The 21,422-nt window shown below is 44.3% G+C and overlaps 3 protein-coding genes across 3 annotated transcripts; 2 read left to right on the top strand and 1 right to left on the bottom strand.

Moving 5' to 3' along the window:
- Positions 1–2,055: 2,055 nt before the first annotated feature.
- LOC123137328 (isocitrate dehydrogenase [NAD] regulatory subunit 1, mitochondrial) lies at positions 2,056–6,539 on the top strand. The gene is made up of 4 exons (XM_044557043.1): positions 2,056–2,676; positions 5,089–5,328; positions 5,692–5,770; positions 6,003–6,539. The coding sequence occupies exons 1-4, from the start codon at positions 2,155–2,157 to the stop codon at positions 6,275–6,277; spliced, it is 1,116 nt and encodes a 371-aa protein (XP_044412978.1). The 5' UTR covers positions 2,056–2,154; the 3' UTR covers positions 6,278–6,539.
- Positions 6,540–7,196: 657 nt separating this feature from the next.
- On the top strand, positions 7,197–8,007 carry LOC123137327 (uncharacterized). The gene has a single exon (XM_044557042.1). It carries the CDS (start codon positions 7,264–7,266, stop codon positions 7,861–7,863), a length of 600 nt encoding a protein of 199 aa, XP_044412977.1. The 5' UTR covers positions 7,197–7,263; the 3' UTR covers positions 7,864–8,007.
- A 1,587-nt stretch (positions 8,008–9,594) lies between these two features.
- On the bottom strand, positions 9,595–10,566 carry LOC123134187 (uncharacterized). The gene is made up of 2 exons (XM_044553484.1): positions 10,466–10,566; positions 9,595–10,384 (listed from the first exon to the last, which is right to left on the bottom strand). The coding sequence occupies exons 1-2, from the start codon at positions 10,487–10,489 to the stop codon at positions 9,719–9,721; spliced, it is 690 nt and encodes a 229-aa protein (XP_044409419.1). The 5' UTR covers positions 10,490–10,566; the 3' UTR covers positions 9,595–9,718.
- Positions 10,567–21,422: the final 10,856 nt, after the last annotated feature.

Raw genomic sequence — 21,422 nt, 5'->3', positions numbered from 1 at the left:
GACTACAACTTGCTCTCCACTAGACTAACCTACCGCTGCTTGTTGAAATAGATTGTGGCGAGCTGTTAAAGATGGTGCAGTCGAAAGATAAAGACCGGCCGAGGTACGCGTACCGGGTTAATGAGATCAGAAGAGTTCTGGCTCAAGAAAGGAACATTAATCTAGCTAAGATCAGCAGGCACGCAAATCTGGCGAGCCACACCCTAGCTTGTATGGGTCGCTCGCAATAGTGCACGGCATGCTGGCTCCGGAATTCCCCTAGGGAGATAGCTAACATTATCTAATCTGAATGTAATCATCATAGTTGATCAATGAAAAGTTCCTTTCCCGCAAAAAATAAAATAAAAAATATGCCAACTTTAGAAATGTAAATATTTAGATCATGTCAAAATGTTGGAAAAAATGTGTTGTCAGTGGGCTAGTTTAAAGAATTTTTAAATGTGTTCCTATAACAAATGGAAATGTAGATAGGTTATGTTCAATTTTTTTGTTTTTTCAATGGTTTTTGGTAGATGGCAAGTAAAAGTTGTACATGGCAGTTCCACGCTTAAAAGTTGTTGGCAATTTTCATAACAAAACCAAATTATTCACATGGCAAATTGTTTTTGTAGGATGGTGTGTACTTATAAATACTCCATGGCAATTACAACAAACATCACAACAAATGATCTTAAAAAACATCATGGAAAATGTGCATATCGTGGCAAATCATAGAAAAAAAGTTCCATTATTCATATCAATTTTAGATGACTTTTGTACTGGTTGGGTGGTAAGTTTAGATGATTTTTGCTATGTAAAAGATGGTAAATGTATAAAAATGTGTACCGGTCAGATACACATTTTAGAACTTGTTTTATAAAACAATTGCAAGTTAGACAAATTTGCCATGGCTACAAAACCTCGCTCTTAAACTCTCCTCGACAAATTTGTCATGGAAAATTTCCTCATCAACTCTTTAACATACATCTCAGGATAGCTCGGTATGAAACTATAGAGAAAAAAGTAAGGCAAACTAATCCCGCAACCTCGATAGCAATTGCATTTTTTCTTATAAAGCAACCTCCTACTCCCCTTTGCGCGGCATTTTTTATTACTTTGTTGCTCCTGCTCTGCACGTTGGACATTTTATGCTGCATCTTGTGGATCAGCCAAAAAAATCAAAAAAAGAGAGAATATAATTTCCTCTGCCTTCAACTGCCCATAGCAACCAATAGTGCAGCACCCGTCCGACAATGCCAACTCCCCAACAGGCGCCCCTCGACCCCACTCACCCCTCCTCCATCATCGCTGCCAGCGTTGAACAAATCCCAAGACCGTGAATCCCTATCATGAATTCAGGACCAGAACTTGAAGATGCAGCGTACCTCGAATATGTGTCATCTCTGTTACTAGAGAGAATTGATGAAAATGCGCGGCGGCTCCATGTCGACCTTCACCTCCCTGGCTGGCTCTTTGACGCCATCATCCATCAATGTGGCTACGAATCGAAGTAGAGGACCACCGTTATCCTTCCTCGAGCCGCCGTGCTCGTCCCGAACCGGCAACTGCAGGGTGCGCCGCCATTTTCCCGGATTCGACGACCTCCTGGCCTCGTCGCTAGCCGCTGCTCGATCCACTTACGCCCTAATGCTGTGGAGTGGCGACAGAGCTGGTTGGATAACCTCGGTAGATTAGTTTATTCGCGTGAGGGCTCACGAGCGAACGAGTGGCTGTGGCTGACGTGGAACGCTCCATCGCTCTAGATCTGCACGCCTTCATCCGACGACCATCAAGACATTCACTAGAAAAAATATTTATAGGAAAACGTCAGCTAAATGACATTACCTTTTTTTTCTTTAAACTGGATGTAAACGACGATGGTTGCTGAGACGGAGAAACAAGGGATTGGCCAACCAGGAGGAAAAGGGGGCAGAATATGTATAAATCGGATGGGGAATATACATCACCTTAACAGAAAATGATTGCATACAACAGGGATGACACCGAATAATCATCCTATTATATTAATAATGTTGAAAAGGGAGAAAAATATGGAATGAGAAAGGGTAAAGAACCATCCCACCCCTTTCCTTCTCCTTCCCCATACCAGCCTCCGCTCATCCTTCTGGACACGGCGCCGATCGCATCCACCCAGAAACCCTAGCCGGACTGACCATGGCGCGGCGATCCGCCCCTCTCCTCCGGCGCGTCCTCTCCCCGGCCCCTCCACCCCCCCTCGCTGGCGCCGTGTCCCGCCGTACCGTCACCTACATGCCGCGCCCCGGAGACGGCGCCCCGCGCACCGTCACGCTCATCCCGGGCGACGGCATCGGGCCCCTCGTGACCGGCGCCGTGCGCCAGGTGATGGAGGCAATGCACGCGCCGGTCTGCTTCGAGACGTACGAGGTCCACGGCGACATGCCATCGGTGCCTCCCGAGGTCATCGAGTCCATCCGCCGCAACAAGGTCTGCCTCAAGGGCGGTCTCGCTACACCCGTCGGCGGAGGTGTCTCCTCCCTCAATCTGCAGCTGCGCAAGGAGCTCGACCTCTACGCTTCCCTCGTCAATTGCTTCAATCTCCCTGGCCTGCCCACCAGGCACGACAACGTTGACATCGCCGTCATCAGGGAGAACACGGAGGGCGAGTACTCGGGTCTCGAGCACGAGGTCGTTCCTGGCGTCGTCGAGAGCCTCAAGGTATGGCGAATTCCGCACACTGCTCAATACAGAACAATCATTGACCTTGCTGATGTAGTTTATGCTAGCTAATGTTTTGCTGGATTGTGATCGAATATACTGTTTGATTGCTAGTAGAGGTACTTAGCTTTCCCACACTTTTGCTGAACACATGATGGACAAGAGACCCTCATGGACAATCGTTGTATTGTTGAAGCAACAATATTCCGACAGTATGCTTGTAACAAGTTTGTTGGTATTTACTGCGGGTTACTGAGTACTTGGTAAGTTGTATAATATAGGAAAAGAATTCTATGAGGCCAGGTCTCACGGGTTAGCAGGTGAGAGCCATCCTGATGGATGACACATGGCATTCACAAATCACAAAGCATCTACCCCACGTGTCATCCATCAGGGCGGGTCTCACCTGCTAACCGTGAGACCTGGTCTCATATAATTTTTTTCCTATAATATATGGCTATTGGCAATTGGGAGGCTGTGGCAATTTGCATAATGGACAATCTAGCTGAGTTCATGGGTTGTTGGATTTTACTGCACAAGTTGTAATAATGTGAAACAAAACTGTAGGCATTTATGATTGGTTTATTCCAACTGAATATGATTGCCATGAGGTTCAGTCGTTGATATATTGGGGTGAGTGAATTGTGAGAGCATTTAGTACATACTTTGATGGATCATGGCCGTGTTTTCTAATTCTGAGATTAACTTTATCTATGAGATCACATGTAGCAATGTTAGGATGATACCCAAATGCTTATGTTATTTGTTCCACTGTTCTAAGTTAAGGTTGCCTATCTGTTTCTTTAAATTGAATTTAAAGGTACGCGAGACACCATTATTTCCCATTGCAAATTGTAGCATGGAACATCTGGTGCATGTTTGGTTCACAGCCCCACTTTGTCAACCCATATATATTCAAGTTTGGCCATCTGTTGTACGTGTCCGGTCAGTTGCCCTGCAGCCTACCTGTCGTTGGCTCAACATTTTGCCAAAACTTGCCTAAGTCTGGCTTGCCACATTTTTACACAAAAATGTGGCTTTAGTAGCGTGCATAATTCACTCAAATATTTTCCTCTCCGATTCCTGCAAATTCTGTCTAGAAAAAATGTATTACATTGATACTTGTAACTTCATAAGTATGCATATATCCGTGTAAAAGGACGTTTATCATGTCTATAAACTCTAAAAGGTGTGATGGGCGCACATTAACCATTTACAATCTTCTACAACATTTATTCCTGTCATTATTTGTAGTACTGGGACAGCGGGTTCTTTACTTTAAGGGTTCATGATATCCATCACTAATTTGCTTGTAAATAGAACGTCTGCTGTGTATAATAGGACCACCATACTGATGGATTGTGGGCCTGTCTTGATCTAGAACTGACAATGCCACAATTTACCGAACATTTGTTATCGAACTTTTGTTACATTCGTTCAACAAAATTGAAGACACAAGTTGGCAATCATAAGAGGAATCTCTGTCCTGTCCTGTCCCGTCCCAAATCTGATCAATGCCCAGCCCACTTGTAGAAAGCAGTCATTTCATGTACAAGGGTAAACCTGGAGGTGCTACGTTTGGAACACAGCATATATGTTGGTCCAACTCCATTAAAAATCTCCATGAGAAGCTAATTCAGTGACACAACTGTAATTGGGCAAGTGAGCATCCGCTAATGTGCTGGGGTATTACAATCTTGTTACACTTTTGTAAGCGTATGACATGTACCCATTTATTGGAAAAATAATCTTGCCTAAGGTTTGACTTCAACCAAACACCCAGCTAAGTTGGTCAAACTTGTCTAACCTTAGATGTGCATATATTTACCAAAGCACTAGCTTTTGTTGAACATTCATAAAATGACTTAATGGTTAACTTGCAATGGTGCTGCATTGCTGCTCATATAGCCTTTTTAATGGACGAAGTGAGCAAAGGTGCAGTTATGTTACACAAGTTATGGTTATGTCGCCCTCTCAAGTATCAATTTTATGTATTTGTTCTTGTGGTTGATTATGTACTGTCCTGGCCAAGGATGAATAGAAGCATTCGAATGTACAGCTTGTGGTGCCCATGCTTTGAGTAGTGAATTTAATAATTCAGTAAAAATATATTTCTCTCTAGTCTATTCTTAATACAAAATGCTAATTTAGTTAAGCATCCAGTGACATTTCCCCTAGGGCTTTTGATCTCACAGTAAGATTTGTCTGTTAGTTGGCATATACTCGGTGCTTTTTCCCTGCATAGTTAAATGCCCTGTCATTGGAACTATAGTTGTTGCATCAATTTTGTGCCTGTTTGCACTGTATTCTGCTTCTGATTTTTTTTTTACAATTACAACTGTTCTCTCCTTTTGTTTTGTTGTCTGAAGGATTTCTTTTCTCCATGTTAAACTCATTTAATGGATTTGCCAGGTGATGACGAAGTTCTGCTCTGAAAGGATTGCCAAATACGCCTTTGAGTATGCTTACCTCAACAATAGAAAGAAAGTGACGGCAGTGCATAAAGCAAACATCATGAAGCTAGCTGATGGTTTGTTCTTGGAGTCCTGCCGTGAGGTTGCGACGAAGTATCCTGGAATTCAATATAGTGAAATCATTGTGGACAACTGCTGTATGCAGCTTGTTGCAAAACCTGAACAGTTTGATGTTATGGTATGTATATGAAATCTATGCACTTCTCACTAAATGTCACTGTATTGCAACCATATTCTAATTGTTCAATGTTCATCAAGCTGATATGTTCTCGTGTTATACAATAAGCTACTATTTAAACCTTGAGCACGCTGTTTGATATATACTTATATTGATCCTATACAGAAAATATCAGTGCGGATCGTTTAACTAAGTTTTTGCAAATGTGGTAGTAACACCTCTTATGTTTGTACCTCTGTTGGCAATCTCATGTTTCTTTGTATGCGCTGTTTTACATTCTAAAGGTTGTCTTGATGTCCCAAAGTTTACAAAACAATTTTGGAAGTTACCTGTTGACTTACTTTTGTTTTCTTCCCTTTATAGGTCACCCCAAATCTTTATGGCAATCTGGTGTCTAATGTGGCTGCAGGTATTGCTGGAGGCACGGGTGTCATGCCTGGAGGTAGAGTTTGATTCTGCTTGTGATTCTTCTGTTTTAGTGGAAATAAGTTTACAATTGGTATAAATTGATTGTTTCTGTCTAATAATAGCCTGCTCAATGTTGCATTTGATATATCTATTTAGCCTTCCCATGTCTGAACGTCTTAGCACCATGCAATGCATAAATACCGAACTTGTTAGCATATGGGGATGGAAAATTAGTCTCTAAATCTTCGTGTACTGCATTATTTCAGGCAATGTTGGTCAGGACCATGCCATCTTTGAGCAGGGCGCTTCTGCAGGAAATGTGGGAAATGACAAGATTGTGCAACAGAAGAAAGCTAACCCAGTTGCTCTGTTTCTCTCGTCCGCCATGATGCTGAGGCATTTGCAGTTCCCGTCATTTGCCGACCGGCTGGAATCAGCAGTGAAGAGTGTCATTGCAGAAGGCAAATACAGGACCAGGGATTTGGGCGGCACCAGCACCACCCAGGAAGTCACGGATGCAGTAATCGCCAAACTTGATTAGCCGCAAATTGCGTGCTTTTCGAGACTAGTTTTTTTGCGCCCCTCGGACTAGGCCGTTAGTCCGGACTGATTTTCGTTTATTGTAGCTTTAGATTGTCATTTTGTTCAGCGAATCACTGTAAATCTTCCGGTGCGTTCTTTCTGGTTTTGCTTCAGAATAATTTGAGCAACTCACCAGAAATTTGCCAAGTTATAACTGGAAACACCAAGTTATAGCTGGAAATAAGATCGAAAATATAAAGAAACGATCTCTTTTGCATCCATAGCTGATGTGAGAATTTGCGCATTTCAAATGTTTCATGAATTAACGCCAAGCAGATAACTTGATTCAGTAATCAGATTGATGCTCCGATGCGACTTGTATAATCTTTGCATGTTAATTTTAACATAGTACTCATTCGTTTCGTATAAGGGGTTCACGTATTTCTTATGTTGTTAATTGATCAACAGAAAATGTGGCGCATGCCTTATAAAAGCCGGACGAAGGGAGATTGAAGTCCATATACAAACGGATTCTGCGATACCCGTTGCACCCTTTAGTACAGAAAAAAAATAGTCCTATTTTGAACTTTTAGAAGTACTAAAAATATTTATATCATGCACATATATGGTAGTATGTACCACTGCAAATTTGCACGAGAAAAATAAGCGTTTGTGTTCTTAAAAATTCAGTTACAAGAATTAATGGCTGGAATAACAACTTTTCATGCACTATTTGTTTTCCGAGACACATACAAAAATACGCGTTTTTTTACCCCCTAAAAAAAAGAGACACATGTTTTTACGAACAAAAAAGACACGAACTTTTTTTTCGACCAGAGTTAGTAGTAAAATGGGCCTGTCCAAATTTAGGCCAACTCTGGCCCATCCAACCCGCCTCCGCCATCCGTGTCTCAAACCCTAACAAAAACCACCCCTTGAGCCTCCAGTCTCTTCCTCTCTCTCCCGAACCCAAAGACGGCGAAACCCTAGCTCCTAGTCTCCCCCATGGCCTCGCACCTCGACTTTCGCTACCTCGACGAGGGCCTCGGCGGCGAGCGCGGCAAGCGCAAGCGCCGGGAGGAGGAGGCAGATGCCGCCGATTCCATGGACCTCGACGCCGACGCGCCCCGGCCGTCGAAGCTCCGCGCAGTGGCCTCCCAGTCCGACCCGTCCAAGCCGGCGGCCTTCGGGTCGCCCACCTACGACGGCGTCATCGCCGGGCGCGTCTCGGGGCGGACATGGAAGGAGCCACGCACGCGCCGCTCCTCCGCGCTGATGGTGTCCCGGAAGCCCGTCCCTCTGGAGCAGCGCGCGAGGGACAAGTCCCTGAAGAAGGCGTACCAGGCGCGCGTGGCGGAGCTCAAGGACGAGATCCGGCAGAACAAGGTCGCCAAGCGCAAGCAGAAGGAGGAGCGGGAGAAGCGCAAGAAGGAGAACGTGCTGCGCACGGGCTCGAAGCTGCAGAAGGTCACCAACCCCAAGACGATCCAGAAGATCGCCAAGTCCAAGAACCGAGGTCAGCTCAGGGTCGTCTCCGACGACATCTTCGGCGGCAAGAAGTCCGAGGCCGCCCGCCGCATGCAGGTGCCCGGCCTGGAGAACTGAGTCGCAGCTTATCTTTGCAATATGTAACGCCAATTTTGTAGTAATGCTTTTCAATTGCTGTGAGCTCTGTCATGGCCGATCAAAAATCAAACGCATACTGTTACTTTGGTATGGTATATGAAACTATGTGCTACTGTTTGGTTACTCTGTCAGCGGATTTTTAAACAAGAATCACCATCGTGTAGCGTCCGTCTGTGTCTGGCTTGGTTGGTTTCAGGTGGTGAACTGCCGATGTTATCATTGATCTTCCTTCTGGAATCCTTAATTTGGTAGCTCCTCTAACTCTGATTCTTTTGATTTGGGATGTTGTGGATGATAATAGCTTTGTGCAATCTTCTCCTTTTTGCGTTTTTGGTGTGAAAAGTAGAGCTTCATTCATTTGTCAGATGTGATAAGAACCCGGGAACTCCAGGCTTACTCAGGTACAGCACTCACAAATTGTTTAGCAGTTTGATGAGCTGCAATATTCGCCTCCGGGACAAGAAAACACAAATCGAAAGAAGTTAAACACCCACTAAGCCCTTCCATTTGGTTCAGGATCGGAAGGCATTGACTTAATGGCAGCAGTCTGATCCCTTTCTTCGATAAATGGAGCCGTGTGACAGCGCAGCGCAGGTAGTCGCATAGTTTCATTCCCTGGATGGCTAATGCTTAACACTGGTCAGATACCATAAGTTATGCTAGTGCTCGCTCGGCAAATTCTATCGGTTCAGCAGCGTCTTAGTAGGAGCGGAAGGGATGTAACAAGGAGCAGAAACCTACCGTTAAGGAACCTTGGAAAAAGCCGAAACCTAGGGTATTCCCTGATCAGATCTGAACTTCAAATAACAACCATTGCCTTACGTACCATTGGCTGGGAAAGGAAGGTGCCGTTTGCCGCAAGTAGATCTAGCTGATTGACTCGTTCATAGTCGAAACCTAATGCATCGAACCCTTTGCCGATCAAAAGATTAGGAACCGTCCTCCTTTTACATGATACCCTTGCCGAAGAAGGGCTGTAAATATCTCGTACGTATGTTTCCTAGGATCTACTAAATGAAAATGAAAAAGTAGCCAAATTATGGATCCAGGAAGGCTGCATCAGAAGGAAGAGTAGGTGTTGCTATGCCGTTGGTGGGACTGAGACAGAGAGAGGGGAGCATAGCCCCTATGATCCCAGTAAAGATCCAACTAAGCTCTTCTCAGGCGAAAATCTGTTTCTGAGCCCGGGCTCAGCTGATCCTAAAATCCAGACCGATGGCTGACGTGTGGATCCGTGCGCTTACCTGTATTTCCTATCCGTATATCGTGATAATTTGTCCATGCCAGAGGCGCATTCATTGCGACGCATGGGCGTACTGTGGTCGCGGATCAGCTCGACGCTGGATGGCTCGGCTGTGTTTCTGAGCCGTGCTGTTTCTTCGTCGCACAAACGCGTCCACGTCACACACCATAAATGCCTACCCACCATTGCCAGTTCGCCACCCAACTCTCATAGCCAGCCATTTCCGGAAACAAATCAACCTTCTTCTCCCAGGTTAGCCATCCCCATCTCCGCCGCCAATAGAGTACCATTTCAGTACATAATCCCATGATTTATCATATGTATGCAAAACAGCATTTTCGGAAGGGTGATCCAACACATTATTCATATAAAACTTTGTCATGTTCAAGCGCTGCAAACAAAACGTTATTTAAGCAAATCTGCTAATCGAACAGAGTTCAGGCAACTATAGAAATATCAGCTGCCATCAGATACATCATGAAACACGCCCCTGCAGATTGAGGTACAAGTGTGGAGCAGTGCTCAACTGAAACACACTAGAAAATCCCCAGATTAAACAACAACACGCATTACAAACTGAAAATTCATAGCTCAGTTCTCATCAACACCCAGTGGCCTCTTGCATGTATTTCGTTGATGGCCTTCTATCCCGCAGTTCTTGCATTTCCTAGGTTTCCTCGGGTTTTTTTGGCACAACCCCTCTCTCTGGCACGTGGTCTTTTCATGACCTTCGCGACGACAAATGCTGCAGGATCTGGTTCGTTTACTTAAGACCTTCATAAGGTGCCTTCCCCCTGTTGTTTGCTGGCCTTCCGCCCCCCCTATGCTTGTTTGGAGCTCCAAGCCCTGGAGGGCATTCACACTAACAGATTGCCCACCACTATGGCACTGGTCAGCACCATCTCCTTCAACAAAAGCAATCTCAATGTTGCCTTGCAGTCTTCCACCTACCGTTCCATCCAAACGATCCTCAAATGCCAACCCATCCCTCTTCTCTGCCAATGGTGCTCCACTCACTAGCAGAGCTTCGAGACCAGCATACATGTGATCAAAAGATGCAACACTTGCATCGCCCATCCGCATGACTTCCATGGCTTTAAGGTATAGCTTTGTGCTTCTGCATGTGAATGACAAGTTTGCTGAATTGTCTTTCTGGTACTGAACCAAGTGCTTCGGAAGTATATCTCTTGCGTCTTTTGTCCACCGCTCGACAATATGGTGCTTAGAGATTTCCTCCAGATGAAGTATATCCATGACCTATGCCATACAGAAGCGTTAGCATTTCAGATTTTTCAGATTGCTTGCATTTAAGATATAAAAATGTAAATGCCAGCATACACTCAAGACATGGCTGCACAACATCCCAGTGTGCTCAAACTGGCCACACTCGCAAGTGAATACTGATTGGTCTCATTTACGGTCACCTCGTACTCAACCCTGCTCCATTTTTCTCTTTTAGCTGCATTGTTGTGATCTGTTATATATTTCCTGAACCTCTCCACTTCAGTGACATTGTATGCCATCCCTTCAATTAGGAGGTGGCCAAATTCCTCAAACATATTCCTAGTGTAGATTTTGCTTGTGTGCCACTCTATTGCAAAGGTTGGTTCTCCTGACGGCTCCGCCCTGCCATATTTTTATTTAGCACCATCCAAATAAGTGTATCAGGCAACCGGAACAAGTCCTATGTAAGAAATGTAGATGAAGCTTCCACAAATGTAATCAACAAGACTTTGCAAAACAAATACTCCGTCTGTCTAGGTGTGTAAGTCATCTTACGAAAACCAAATAATCCCAAAACACTTAGGCGCGGTGCATTAACTTCTATCTCGTTTCTTGTTTCTTCACATATCAACCAATAAGAGACGAGGGGTGTGCATGCTTTTAATGATTTGAGACTACCAAACACAACATGCAGTGGCTAGTTCATTGCATGCAATGCTATTAATTAGCAAATAAACATTAACGTCTCTCGTTTTCCCCTCCTCCTTGGTCACGGTGCACAACCTAAGATGACTTACTCACCTAGACGGAGGGAGTACTTACAATCAGTGTCCTCTTTTCCTCGTAGCTTTCCTCACCCTCGCGGTCAAATTGCAACCTCATGTACTGCCTACGTAAACATGCATTGGGCTAGCAGGAGGCATGTACATCTTCAACACATGGTTTGCGCTCTCAGTGCGTTGGGTGCTCGTTATTTTTGCGCAAAACACACCCTTGAAGTACGGTTGTGCCCACTTTTTCCTGGTTTTATATATTTGGGTCATGTACGTGTGCTTCCTCAGATTACATTTATCCAACAAGAAGCCCAAAGCCGCCTCAAACTCATCTTGAGTTAGCATGTGGTTCACAACCTTTTGAAATTCAGCCTGGAAGTCGCTCTTCTTCGTGTATAGCAGTCCCAGGGTTTCCTTCGCTTTCTTCAGAACATGCCACCTGCACCACCGGTGAACAGTAGTTGGATAAATCTTACTGATCGACATCTCCATAGCCCTGCATTGGTATGCAAACAAAACAGCACTATTTAGACCCAAAAAATTTGTAGCAATTAATTATTTTTGCCTTATACAAGTGCATTTAAAAGTTAGGCTGGTAGGCTTTTAAAACTTGGGCCATTAACCTGACATGTGAGTATTCTCTTTGGGGCACAGCCTCCCGTCATCCGTGAAAACCCATTGAAAGCTTTCTTCTTGTTCATCCCGCATCAACACCCCTGCCAGAATAATGATCTGAAAATGGTTGTTAACTCCGACAATAACCCAAACGACATGTCATAAAGGTATATCATGTATGTAGTGTCGAATGTGACCACATTTCCAAATAACTTGTATTGCATTCTGCTGCTCCCATTAGCCCACATGAGACTTTTAGCCTTGATGGACTTGTCAGTCAAAACCACATAGGTGAAGCCAGGGTCAGTAGAACGGATGCCAGCAAACACCTCCAGCGTCTTCCTTACATCATCCACAGCTTGTTCACGGTAATCTTTCCACAAATATTACTAAGAATCCTTTTCATGAATGGCACCTTCTCAACACAACCAAAAAAGCTACCAATTATAATATAGACTTCCCCCAGGTTCACAATGTTTTCTCTCTGCTGCTTTAACAAATCCTTGGTGTAACAATGTGCTAATGAGAAGGCCAGTGCACCTTCTCTCCCATGGTTCACAACCTTTGTCAGGCCGTATTACACTCTTGTCAGTTTGCTCTACATACTTGTGGATTGACTGCTCCAGAGCGCTCATCCGGGAGGGACATGATTGCTCTGTTTGGTTGCGCACTGCCTAGACGAAGCCTGAATTTTTTAAATCAACACGCTCATATTCAGCACACTCATTCCCTATGCAATTTCCTAGAATAACTGCATCGAATCTGTAAGCTACATTTTTAAGAAAGGAAACTTTTTCCTATGGACATAGAACGCATACTGCATATGAAGTTGCATACATAGTTCTACTAAAACGGACAAAAAAAAAACTGGTGTGATTTTTTGCTTGACACCTTTTAGACCAGCCAGGGGCCTCTGGATTTGCTTTGTCGGTCAACTGGGCCGACCTCGTCGGAGATGCATCACGCCGACGGCGCAAACCTTCACCCGCTCCACCTGTGGCATCGTCTCCCACCTTCTGAGCGATCCCAGGCCCAACATTTGAATCACCAGGGTCCGCATTTCTGGCCCCGTTCTCTAGCAGGACAAGGAGGGGAATCGGATCTGGCTGTTCAAGGCTTTCATCGAACTCCTCTCTCAATGGGAACCTGAAAAAACCACGGCAATCACCAGCACAAAAGGGCAGTTCGTCAGGGCACTATTGCGTCTGTTGTAGCTTAGCTCACCAAATCCCTATAACAATTTCATATATCTGTACAGACTAACATGTCGACCGCATCAAGCAGGAACTCCATACCCGTAGCTTCCATCCCCTGCTTGTCGACGGCGAAGAACTAGTGCCGCCGCAAGCACCCAATGCAGTCGTCGCTATCGATGTTTTCTCCCAAACCGGGTGGCGGCGAGGGTTTCCAGAATGAACTAGGCCAAGGGAGGGGCAGCCCTTTCTCGCCCTCACACGAGCACGTGTGGTGGCCCGCCGCCTGACAGACGGCTCAGATGTCGTGTACCGTCCTGGGCCCATTATCTGATCCATGGCCCACCTAAAATGGTGACGTCCTGGTCCACGGCCCAGTGCGCGCTCGCGCGCCGTCCGTTCCGCAGCTACGCTTTGGCCCCACGTCTTCGGCACTATTTTGTACTATATTCAGCTGTATGCCCGATTTACTGCCCCTCGCACCTGCCACGCCAGCTGGATTTGTTCCCATCCCGAGCCTGAAACGGACATGCGCGATTTCAGGTGCAGCTGAGAACGGGCGCCAAATCGCCGCTTCCCTTCTCAGATTCTTTCTTTCTCTTCCATTCTTATGTTTATATATTAAAGTGTAGTTTTCTTACTTGAATATAATAATATTAATCTAATATGCCCATTGGTGTTCCAAAAGTACCTTACCGGATTACCGAAGATGAAGAATTCTTCTTCCTAGTCTTCCATAGATCGGATGGCACATCGTGATCAGCTTGAGTATGACTTTCTTGTTTCCCCTTGCACTCCGAGGCAAATAAAGAGGAAATCACTGATTCATTTGGAGCTGTTTTCTAACTGACTCATTGACATGAGAGATTGGATACGATCTAAGGGCCACCGACAAACGACTGTTCCACAATGGAACCTGGCACTACTGTTTTCCCTAAGGGCCAACCCACCTTTTCAAAGAAACAGACACATGACATCACTATATTACGCATTTTCGAGATAAGAAAGTGGAGAATGCACTCTTCCCTTTTTTTTACATTTTAAACTCATTTTCGATTTCCGCTGCTACAAAGGATCATGCCATTCCGGCCCACAAATGCATCAGCTGTTAGTTATATGAACCCAACGACAATATTAACTTTCACCACATCAACATTGTAAATTGCATCCAACATCAATATACAACCGAGCAAAGGTACATTTACTAAGAGCATGGAAAATGGAGAGTAATACGCAGGGGCGGGGATGCACCTCCAGTCTGTTCATCCGCGCCGTGATTTGGAAGCTTGGTTCGACTAGAAAATTCCTGAAAAACAGATGGAAATTGAGATCAGTATGTGAGACGATATACATGCCCATCGTGTGCTAGTACTTGGTACAACTGTTCTTGCATGTTCTTTTTATCGAGTTATTTACGCAAAATCACCACAGCCGAGGCTAGGGTAACAGCTTAACCTATAACTCGGAGCACTAATTGTCGATTTTGCTTGCAAAAATAGCAAAATTGATTGATTGGGTCCACCTGTCAGACTGACATGGCGAAGACTAATCCATGTCAATATTTGACCAACTGAGGTGGACGGGGCCCCCACCAGTCAGCCACTCATCGTCTTTCTCCTTTTATTTTCTTCTTCCTCGTCTCTTCGGTCCGGAGCGGAGGCAAGCGCGCAGGTGCTATGATGGAAGATGGCCTTTGGGAGGAAAGGGAGGAGGCGCGGGAAGGGCCCGCTGGCGGCAGTCGTGCCGCACGCCCATCCACCCTGTCTCCCAGGCCGCTGCCTTGCTGCCGCCCTTGGCGTTCGCTGCCCCCACTTCCACCCCTGTTTGTCTCCTTAACTATTCGCCCCATAAGCGCACCCCTACAAGCAACTCCTCGCCTACGCCGCTCGACTTCCTCCCCTGTACTAGACGATGAGAAAAGGATGCCAACAATGTCTGGGGATGCGTCCCACCCAGCTCATGGTCCACGACGCGCCGGAGGTGGAGCCCTCCGTTTGCGTCAGGTTCTAGGCTAACTCCGACCCGCAGCTCAGCAAGGGCCTCACCGCACTGCTCTGGACCAGGCAGAGCACTCAGGGGCCAGTGACGAGCTTCATACATCCTGAGAGCAAAGCACCCATGGCGACATCTGCGGTGAGCAGACTAGGGCTTAGGGCGCGGGAAGCACGTCGCCGCTCTCTGGACGCCCAGAAGGTGCTCGATGGAATGTCCCATCGAAAGAGTGATATGAAGAAGACCTTCCGGTCATTGACATGTGGGGACCAAGTCTCATTTGCCGCATCAATTGGTCAAATTTTTGGTCTTCACCACATCAGCCCGACAGGTAGGCCCAATAGGTCAAACCAATTGTTTTTGTGAGCAAATCAGATGATGGGTGCTCTCCATTAGTTGCTGGGCACAAAAAGGTGGTTACTCGTGCCTTGTCTGAAAGTGATACTAAATTGTTACCCTAGCCCAAGTGTGGTGGTTTTGGGTAAATACCTCTTTTTCCCGCTCCCATCTTGTTCTTTCTCCTTCAAAGTTGTCTTTCTGTTAAATCCTCTTCCCTCCATCACATATATTCATCTTCTTCCTCGGTACACTTGTTCCACTGACAACCTTCCCCACACTTCCCATTGCGGTGATCTGTGTTCTTCCTTCCAATCGTGATGCCCTCTTCTTTTTCAATTCATTTTACTCCCGTCCACTTATCTTTGTGTCCAAGTTCTCATAAGATCACAGATCACCTTTTAATGTTCTATCCCGCCGTAAATCATCCTCATTCGCAATTCCTAAGCAAATTCCTCTAGAATTTTCTTCATCGCGACCTTCAAGTGAATCTTCAAAATGTTCCTCGTTCCTACGGAAAATTTTCCTTACATATACCATTACGATTTCATCCTTGCCAATGCAATGATTCTTCGTCGGGCACTTATCAATCATCGCATGCTCCTATAATCTTGTTTTTCCATATCTTCTCCTGTAAAATTTACGTCTGATGAATATTGCATTATCCTCGTTTTTCTACCTTACATTTGTATTGTCAAGTTACTTTCGATGAAACTTGCTTTCTCCATGTTTCCTCACTTGTACTCTCAAGTGACATGAGGTGAAATCAAGCATTACCAACTGTATGTCCAGTTCCAAGTTTTGTATCGTGAAATATATCACCTAGTTTTGCACTTTCTTACCTGCCTTTCTAATTTATATTTATTTCATGCTTGCATTGCCCATGTCATTTGTTTGAGTCCCAAGACATTGTTGGTTCACAGTATGTGCTAACATTTATTTCTGCGCTGGCAAGTGGGCCCAAATTGCAAGACACTCTTGTACAGTCACATGAACTTCCTCCTCCCTCTTCTCTCCACTTGGGAATCTTCACTCGCACTCGCATTCCCCAAATCATGTCTCTCGTCACCTGTGTCTGACGCCTACCAATGCTGCCAGTCACCGCAAATCATAGCCATCAAAGATGAACCTATAGTCGAGGGAAAAAGTAGAAGAGGGCAATAAAAGAAACACACACGGTCGAACTTCTGCAACTATAGGGATGAGTAATACAAAATCGCCTAATGAAGACTAAGCTCTTGTTGTACAAACACTAGGAGAGACGCTAACTTGATTGCACATGTGAAAACGCTCGCTACTTGGCACCAACCTATACATGCAAGCATAGTGTTTCCTTTCCAAATATCATATCCATAAGTATCTCTTTTGATGCTCAACTCCTTTGCTTATAATTTGTGGTTCTCCTTTTCTTGATTAGAAGATCTTTTTTGTGAACTTTTTCTTCCTTTCCACTGTCCTTATTGAGCCTCAACAAAATATGCGAGACAAGTATCGTAACATATGCATGGGAGTAAGCTAATGCTATTGTTACCACTAATAAGGTGCTCAAGTTTTCGTGAAGCCCGACAATACTTGGATAGCTAGTCTCAATAGGTGTGAAAGTGTACACAGAGAATGGTGGGTCTAAGGTAATGGCAAGGAAAAGTTTGTGACATAATGGATACCCTGGTCACACTCAACCTTTCACGAAGTCGGAGGTAACCAACCTTGCTTCCGGTTGAAGGTGTCAAAGGATGGATGATCGTCATCAATTGCGAGCTTGTTGGTTGATGTAGATGAGACCCAACACTACTACAGGATGCTGCTAATGCGACATGATACATCTCCAACGTATCTATAATTTTTGATTGTTCCATGCTATTATATTATCTGTTTTGGATGTTTAATGGGCTTTAATATGCTCTTTTATATTATTTTTGGGACTAACCTATTAACCGGAGGCCCAATGCCAGTTTCTGTTTTTTTTGCCTATTTTAGTGTTTTACAGAAAAGGAATATCAAACGGAGTCCAAACGGAATGAAACCTTCGCGAGGATCTTTCTTGGACCAAAAGCAATCCAGAAGACTTGGAGTTGAAGTCTGGGACTCTACAAGGAAGCCACGAGGCAAGAGGGCGCGCTAGGGGGGGGGGGTAGGCGTGCCCCCACCCTCGTGGACCCCTCGTAGCTCCACCGATGTACTTCTTTCGCCTATATATACTCTTATACCCTGGAAACATCAGGGGGAGCCACGAAACCACTTTTCCGCCGCCGCAACCTTTTGTACCCGTGAGATCCCATCTTGGGGCCTTTTTCCGACGATCTACCGGAGGGGGAATCGATCATGGAGGGCTGCTACATCAACACCATTGCCTCTCCGATGAAGCGTGAGTAGTTTACCACAGACCTTCGGGTCCATAGTTATTAGCTAGATGGCTTCTTCTCTCTCTTTGATTCTCAATACCATGTTCTCCTCGATGTTCTTGGAGATCTATTCGATGTAATATTCTTTTGCGGTGTGTTTGCCGAGATCCGATGAATTGTGGATTTATGAACTTGATTATCTATGAATATTATTTGGTTTTTCTCTAAATTCTTATATGCATGATTTGATATTTTTGCAAGTCTCTTCGAATTATCGGTTTAGTTTGGCCTACTAGATTGATCTTTCTTGCAATGGGAGAAGTGCTTAGCATTAAGTTCAATCTTGCGGTGTCCTTTCCCAGTGACAGTAGGGGCAGCAAGGCACATATTGTATTGTTGCCATCGAGGATAAAAAGATGGGGTTTATATCATATTGCTTGAGTTTATCTCTCTACATCATGTCATCTTGCTTAATGCGTTACTCCGTTCTTATGAACTTAATACTCTAGATGCATGCTGGATAGCGGTCGATGTATGGAGTAGTAGTAGTAGATGCAAAATCATTTCAGTCTACTTGACACGGACGTGATGCCTATGTTCATGATCATTGCCTTAGATGTCTTCATAATTATGCGCTCTTCTATCAATTGCTCGGCAGTAATTTGTTCACCCACCATAATATATGCTATCTTGAGAGAAGCCACTAGTGAAACCTATGGCCCCCGGGTCTCTTTCCTATTATATTACATCTCTTTTATTTATATCGCATCTCGTTTACTATTTTGCAATCTTTACTTTCCAATCTATACAACAAAAATACCAAAAATATTTACTTTATTATCTCTATCAAATCTCACTTTTGTGATTGGCCGTGAAGGGATTGAAAACCCCTTTATCGCATTGGTTGCAAGGTTCTTGATTGTTTGTGCAGACTAGGTGACTTGCGTGTCATCTCCTACTGGATTGATACCTTGGTTCTCAAAACTGAGGGAAATACTTACGCTACTTTGCTGCATCACCCTTTCCTTTTCGAGGGAAAACCAACGCATACTCAAGAGGTAGCACGACACTACGATCAGAGACCCTTCAACGAAACTGTGTGTGATGCATTAATTGCAAACGATGGTGTAAAAACCCATCAAAAAGGTGCAAAATGTTTGCTACGACGTATGCATCAAACATGGTTCAGATTTTAGTTGCGTTTGCAATGCAGGGCATACGGTTCAGTTCAATTAACTGTTTGCGATAAGGAGGAACAATAGAAACAGGCAGCCAGATGAAGGTCGATATACATCATACGGTTCAGTCGGATGAACTGTTTGTGATTAGGCAACACAAAAGAAACCGTCGTTGTGTGCGATATACAACATATGGTCCACTTGGATGAACTGTTTGCTTTGAGCCAAAAGAACAGAAATGGTTCAATTTAACAGGATGTGTGTGATATGCGGCAAACAGGTCTGTAATCAGAAATGTGGCGAAGACCGATAATAATACAGATGATTGCTGCTAATAAGCCGTGTGTGTTCTAGGCAAACGCTTGGTGGTATACAATTGTCAGCGATTGATGAAATCATCACCAACGGGTTCTCTAGTATGGCCCATGTGCGATGTCATTGCACAGAACAACAACATATGTACTTATAACTTATAAGGACTTCATTCCATAAACAGGCAAAGTATGTACACACATATGTGGCTAGTACACACATGACCTTTGCACACACCAAAGTATGTTCCAAAATGCCTAGAAAACTAAAATAATGTATAAAAAGGCAAAACGAGCCCTGAATAATTTCATATTACTATAGTTGCATGTTGCCTCTGTAAAATAAATCAAGGCGGAAAGAGACAACGTACGTCATTTCGCACACATAGGTGACAAGGTTCCTCCCGGAACCATGAGCCTTTTTGAGAGAAGCTCCGGTTTGTAAGAAGTTTGTACCAAAACTTGTCCCAAATTGGACTATTTTCTTACAACAACATGTTGGTGCTATGTAATAATACCATGCCAAGTTTCATGATTTTGAGGCGAGTTTTGGATTTACAGTAATTTTAAAACCAGGTTTCTCAATGTTTACGGCTGAGTCGGCACTGCCCTGGATAGGCCTTTTCCTCGTGGGTCCCAAATGACAAATCCAAATCTGTCACTACCATGCAACATTTCTCATTAAGAATTACATCCCATTAGGTGTGCTAGCTGAAAATAATTTTGTGGGTGCTGGTGGGCGCTAAGAACTTGTGGTTCTGTAATGAACAAAGATCTCAAGGATCCCGCGAGAGTGAGGTTCTTTCCCTATGTTGTGAATGCTTATAATATTTATGTCTTAATTAAAGAAATGGCAAGCCATTGGTCCAGTATGAAAGAAAATATGGGTCAATGATACGTCTCCATCATATCTATAATTTTTGATTGTTCCATGCCAATATTATACAACTTTCATATACTTTTGGCAACTTTTTATACTATTTTTGGGACTAACATATTGATCCAGTGTCCAGTGCCAGTTCCTGTTTGTTGCATGTTTTTTGTTTAGCAAAAAACCCATATCAAACGGAGTCCAAACGGGATAAAAACTGACGAAGAATATTTTTGGAATATTTATGAATTTTGGAAAGTGGAATCAACGCGAGACAATGCTCGAGGGGCCCACGAGGCAGGGGCGCGCCCAGGGGGGTGGGTGAAGGAAATATGCCCTAGAGGCAATAGTAAAGTTGTTATTTATATTTCCTTATATCATGATAAATGTTTATTATTCATGCTAGAATTGTATTAACTGGAAACTTAGTACATGTGTGAATACATAGTCAAACATAATGTCACTAGTATGCCTCTACTTGACTAGGTCGTTGAATCAAAGATGGTTGTGTTTCCTAACCATAGACATGAGTTGTCATTTGATTAACGGGATCACATCATTAGAGAATGATGTGATTGACTTGACCCATTCCGTTAGCTTAGCACTTGATCGTTTAGTTTGTTGCTATTGCTTTCTTCATGACTTATACATGTTCCTATGACTAGAGATTATGCAACTCCTGAATACTGGAGGAACACTTTGTGTGCTACCAAACGTCACAACATAACTGGGTGATTATAAAGGTGCTCTACAGGTGTCTTCGATGGTACTTGTTGAGTTGGCATAGATCAAGATTAGGATTTGTCACTCTGATTGTCGGAGAGGTATCTCTGGGCCCTCTCGGTAATGCACATCACTATAAGCCTTGCAAGTAATGTGACTAATGAGTTAGTTGCGGGATGATGCACTATGGAACGAGTAAAGAGACTTGCCAGTAACGAGGTTGAACTAGGTATTGAGATACCGACGATCGAATCTCGGGCAAGTAACATATCGATGACAAAGGGAACAACGTATGTTGTTATGCGGTTTGACCGACAAAGATCTTTGTAGAATATGTAGGAGCCAATATGAGCATCCAGGTTCCGATATTGGTTATTGGCCGGAGACATGTCTCGGTCATGTCTACATAGTTCTCGAAGCCGTAGGGTCCGCACGCTTAACATTCGGTGACAATCAGTATTATGAGTTTATGTGTTTTGATGTATCGAAGGTTGTTTGGAGTCCTGGATGAGATCACGGACATGACAAGGAGTCTTGAAATGGTCGAGACATAAAGATTGATATATTGGAAGGTTATATTCGGACACCAGAAGGGTTCCGGGGGTCACCGGATAAATACCGGAGTATCGGGAGGTTACCGGAACCCCCCGGGGAGCATATGGGTCTTAATGGGCTTTAGGGGGGAGAGAGAGGGGCTGGCTAGGGCTGGGTCGCGCCCCCCCCCAAGACTAGTCCAA

Source organism: Triticum aestivum, chromosome 6B (assembly GCF_018294505.1).
Source record: "Triticum aestivum cultivar Chinese Spring chromosome 6B, IWGSC CS RefSeq v2.1, whole genome shotgun sequence".
Lineage (NCBI taxonomy): Eukaryota > Viridiplantae > Streptophyta > Magnoliopsida > Poales > Poaceae > Triticum > Triticum aestivum.
This window is presented reverse-complemented; position numbering and strand designations above follow the sequence as displayed.

Excerpts from the sequence above, each read along its gene's own strand:
- LOC123137328 (XM_044557043.1), top strand. The coding sequence starts at position 2,155 with ATGGCGCGGCGATCCGCCCCTCTCCTCCGGCGCGTCCTCTCCCCGGCC. Across the intron at positions 2,677-5,088 it reads GCGTCGTCGAGAGCCTCAAG|GTGATGACGAAGTTCTGCTC; the intron begins GTATGGCGAATT and ends TGGATTTGCCAG. Across the intron at positions 5,329-5,691 it reads CTGAACAGTTTGATGTTATG|GTCACCCCAAATCTTTATGG; the intron begins GTATGTATATGA and ends TTCCCTTTATAG.
- LOC123137327 (XM_044557042.1), top strand. The coding sequence starts at position 7,264 with ATGGCCTCGCACCTCGACTTTCGCTACCTCGACGAGGGCCTCGGCGGC.
- LOC123134187 (XM_044553484.1), bottom strand. The coding sequence starts at position 10,489 with ATGTTGTGCAGCCATGTCTTGAGT. Across the intron at positions 10,385-10,465 it reads TGTGCAGCCATGTCTTGAGT|GTCATGGATATACTTCATCT; the intron begins GTATGCTGGCAT and ends TGTATGGCATAG.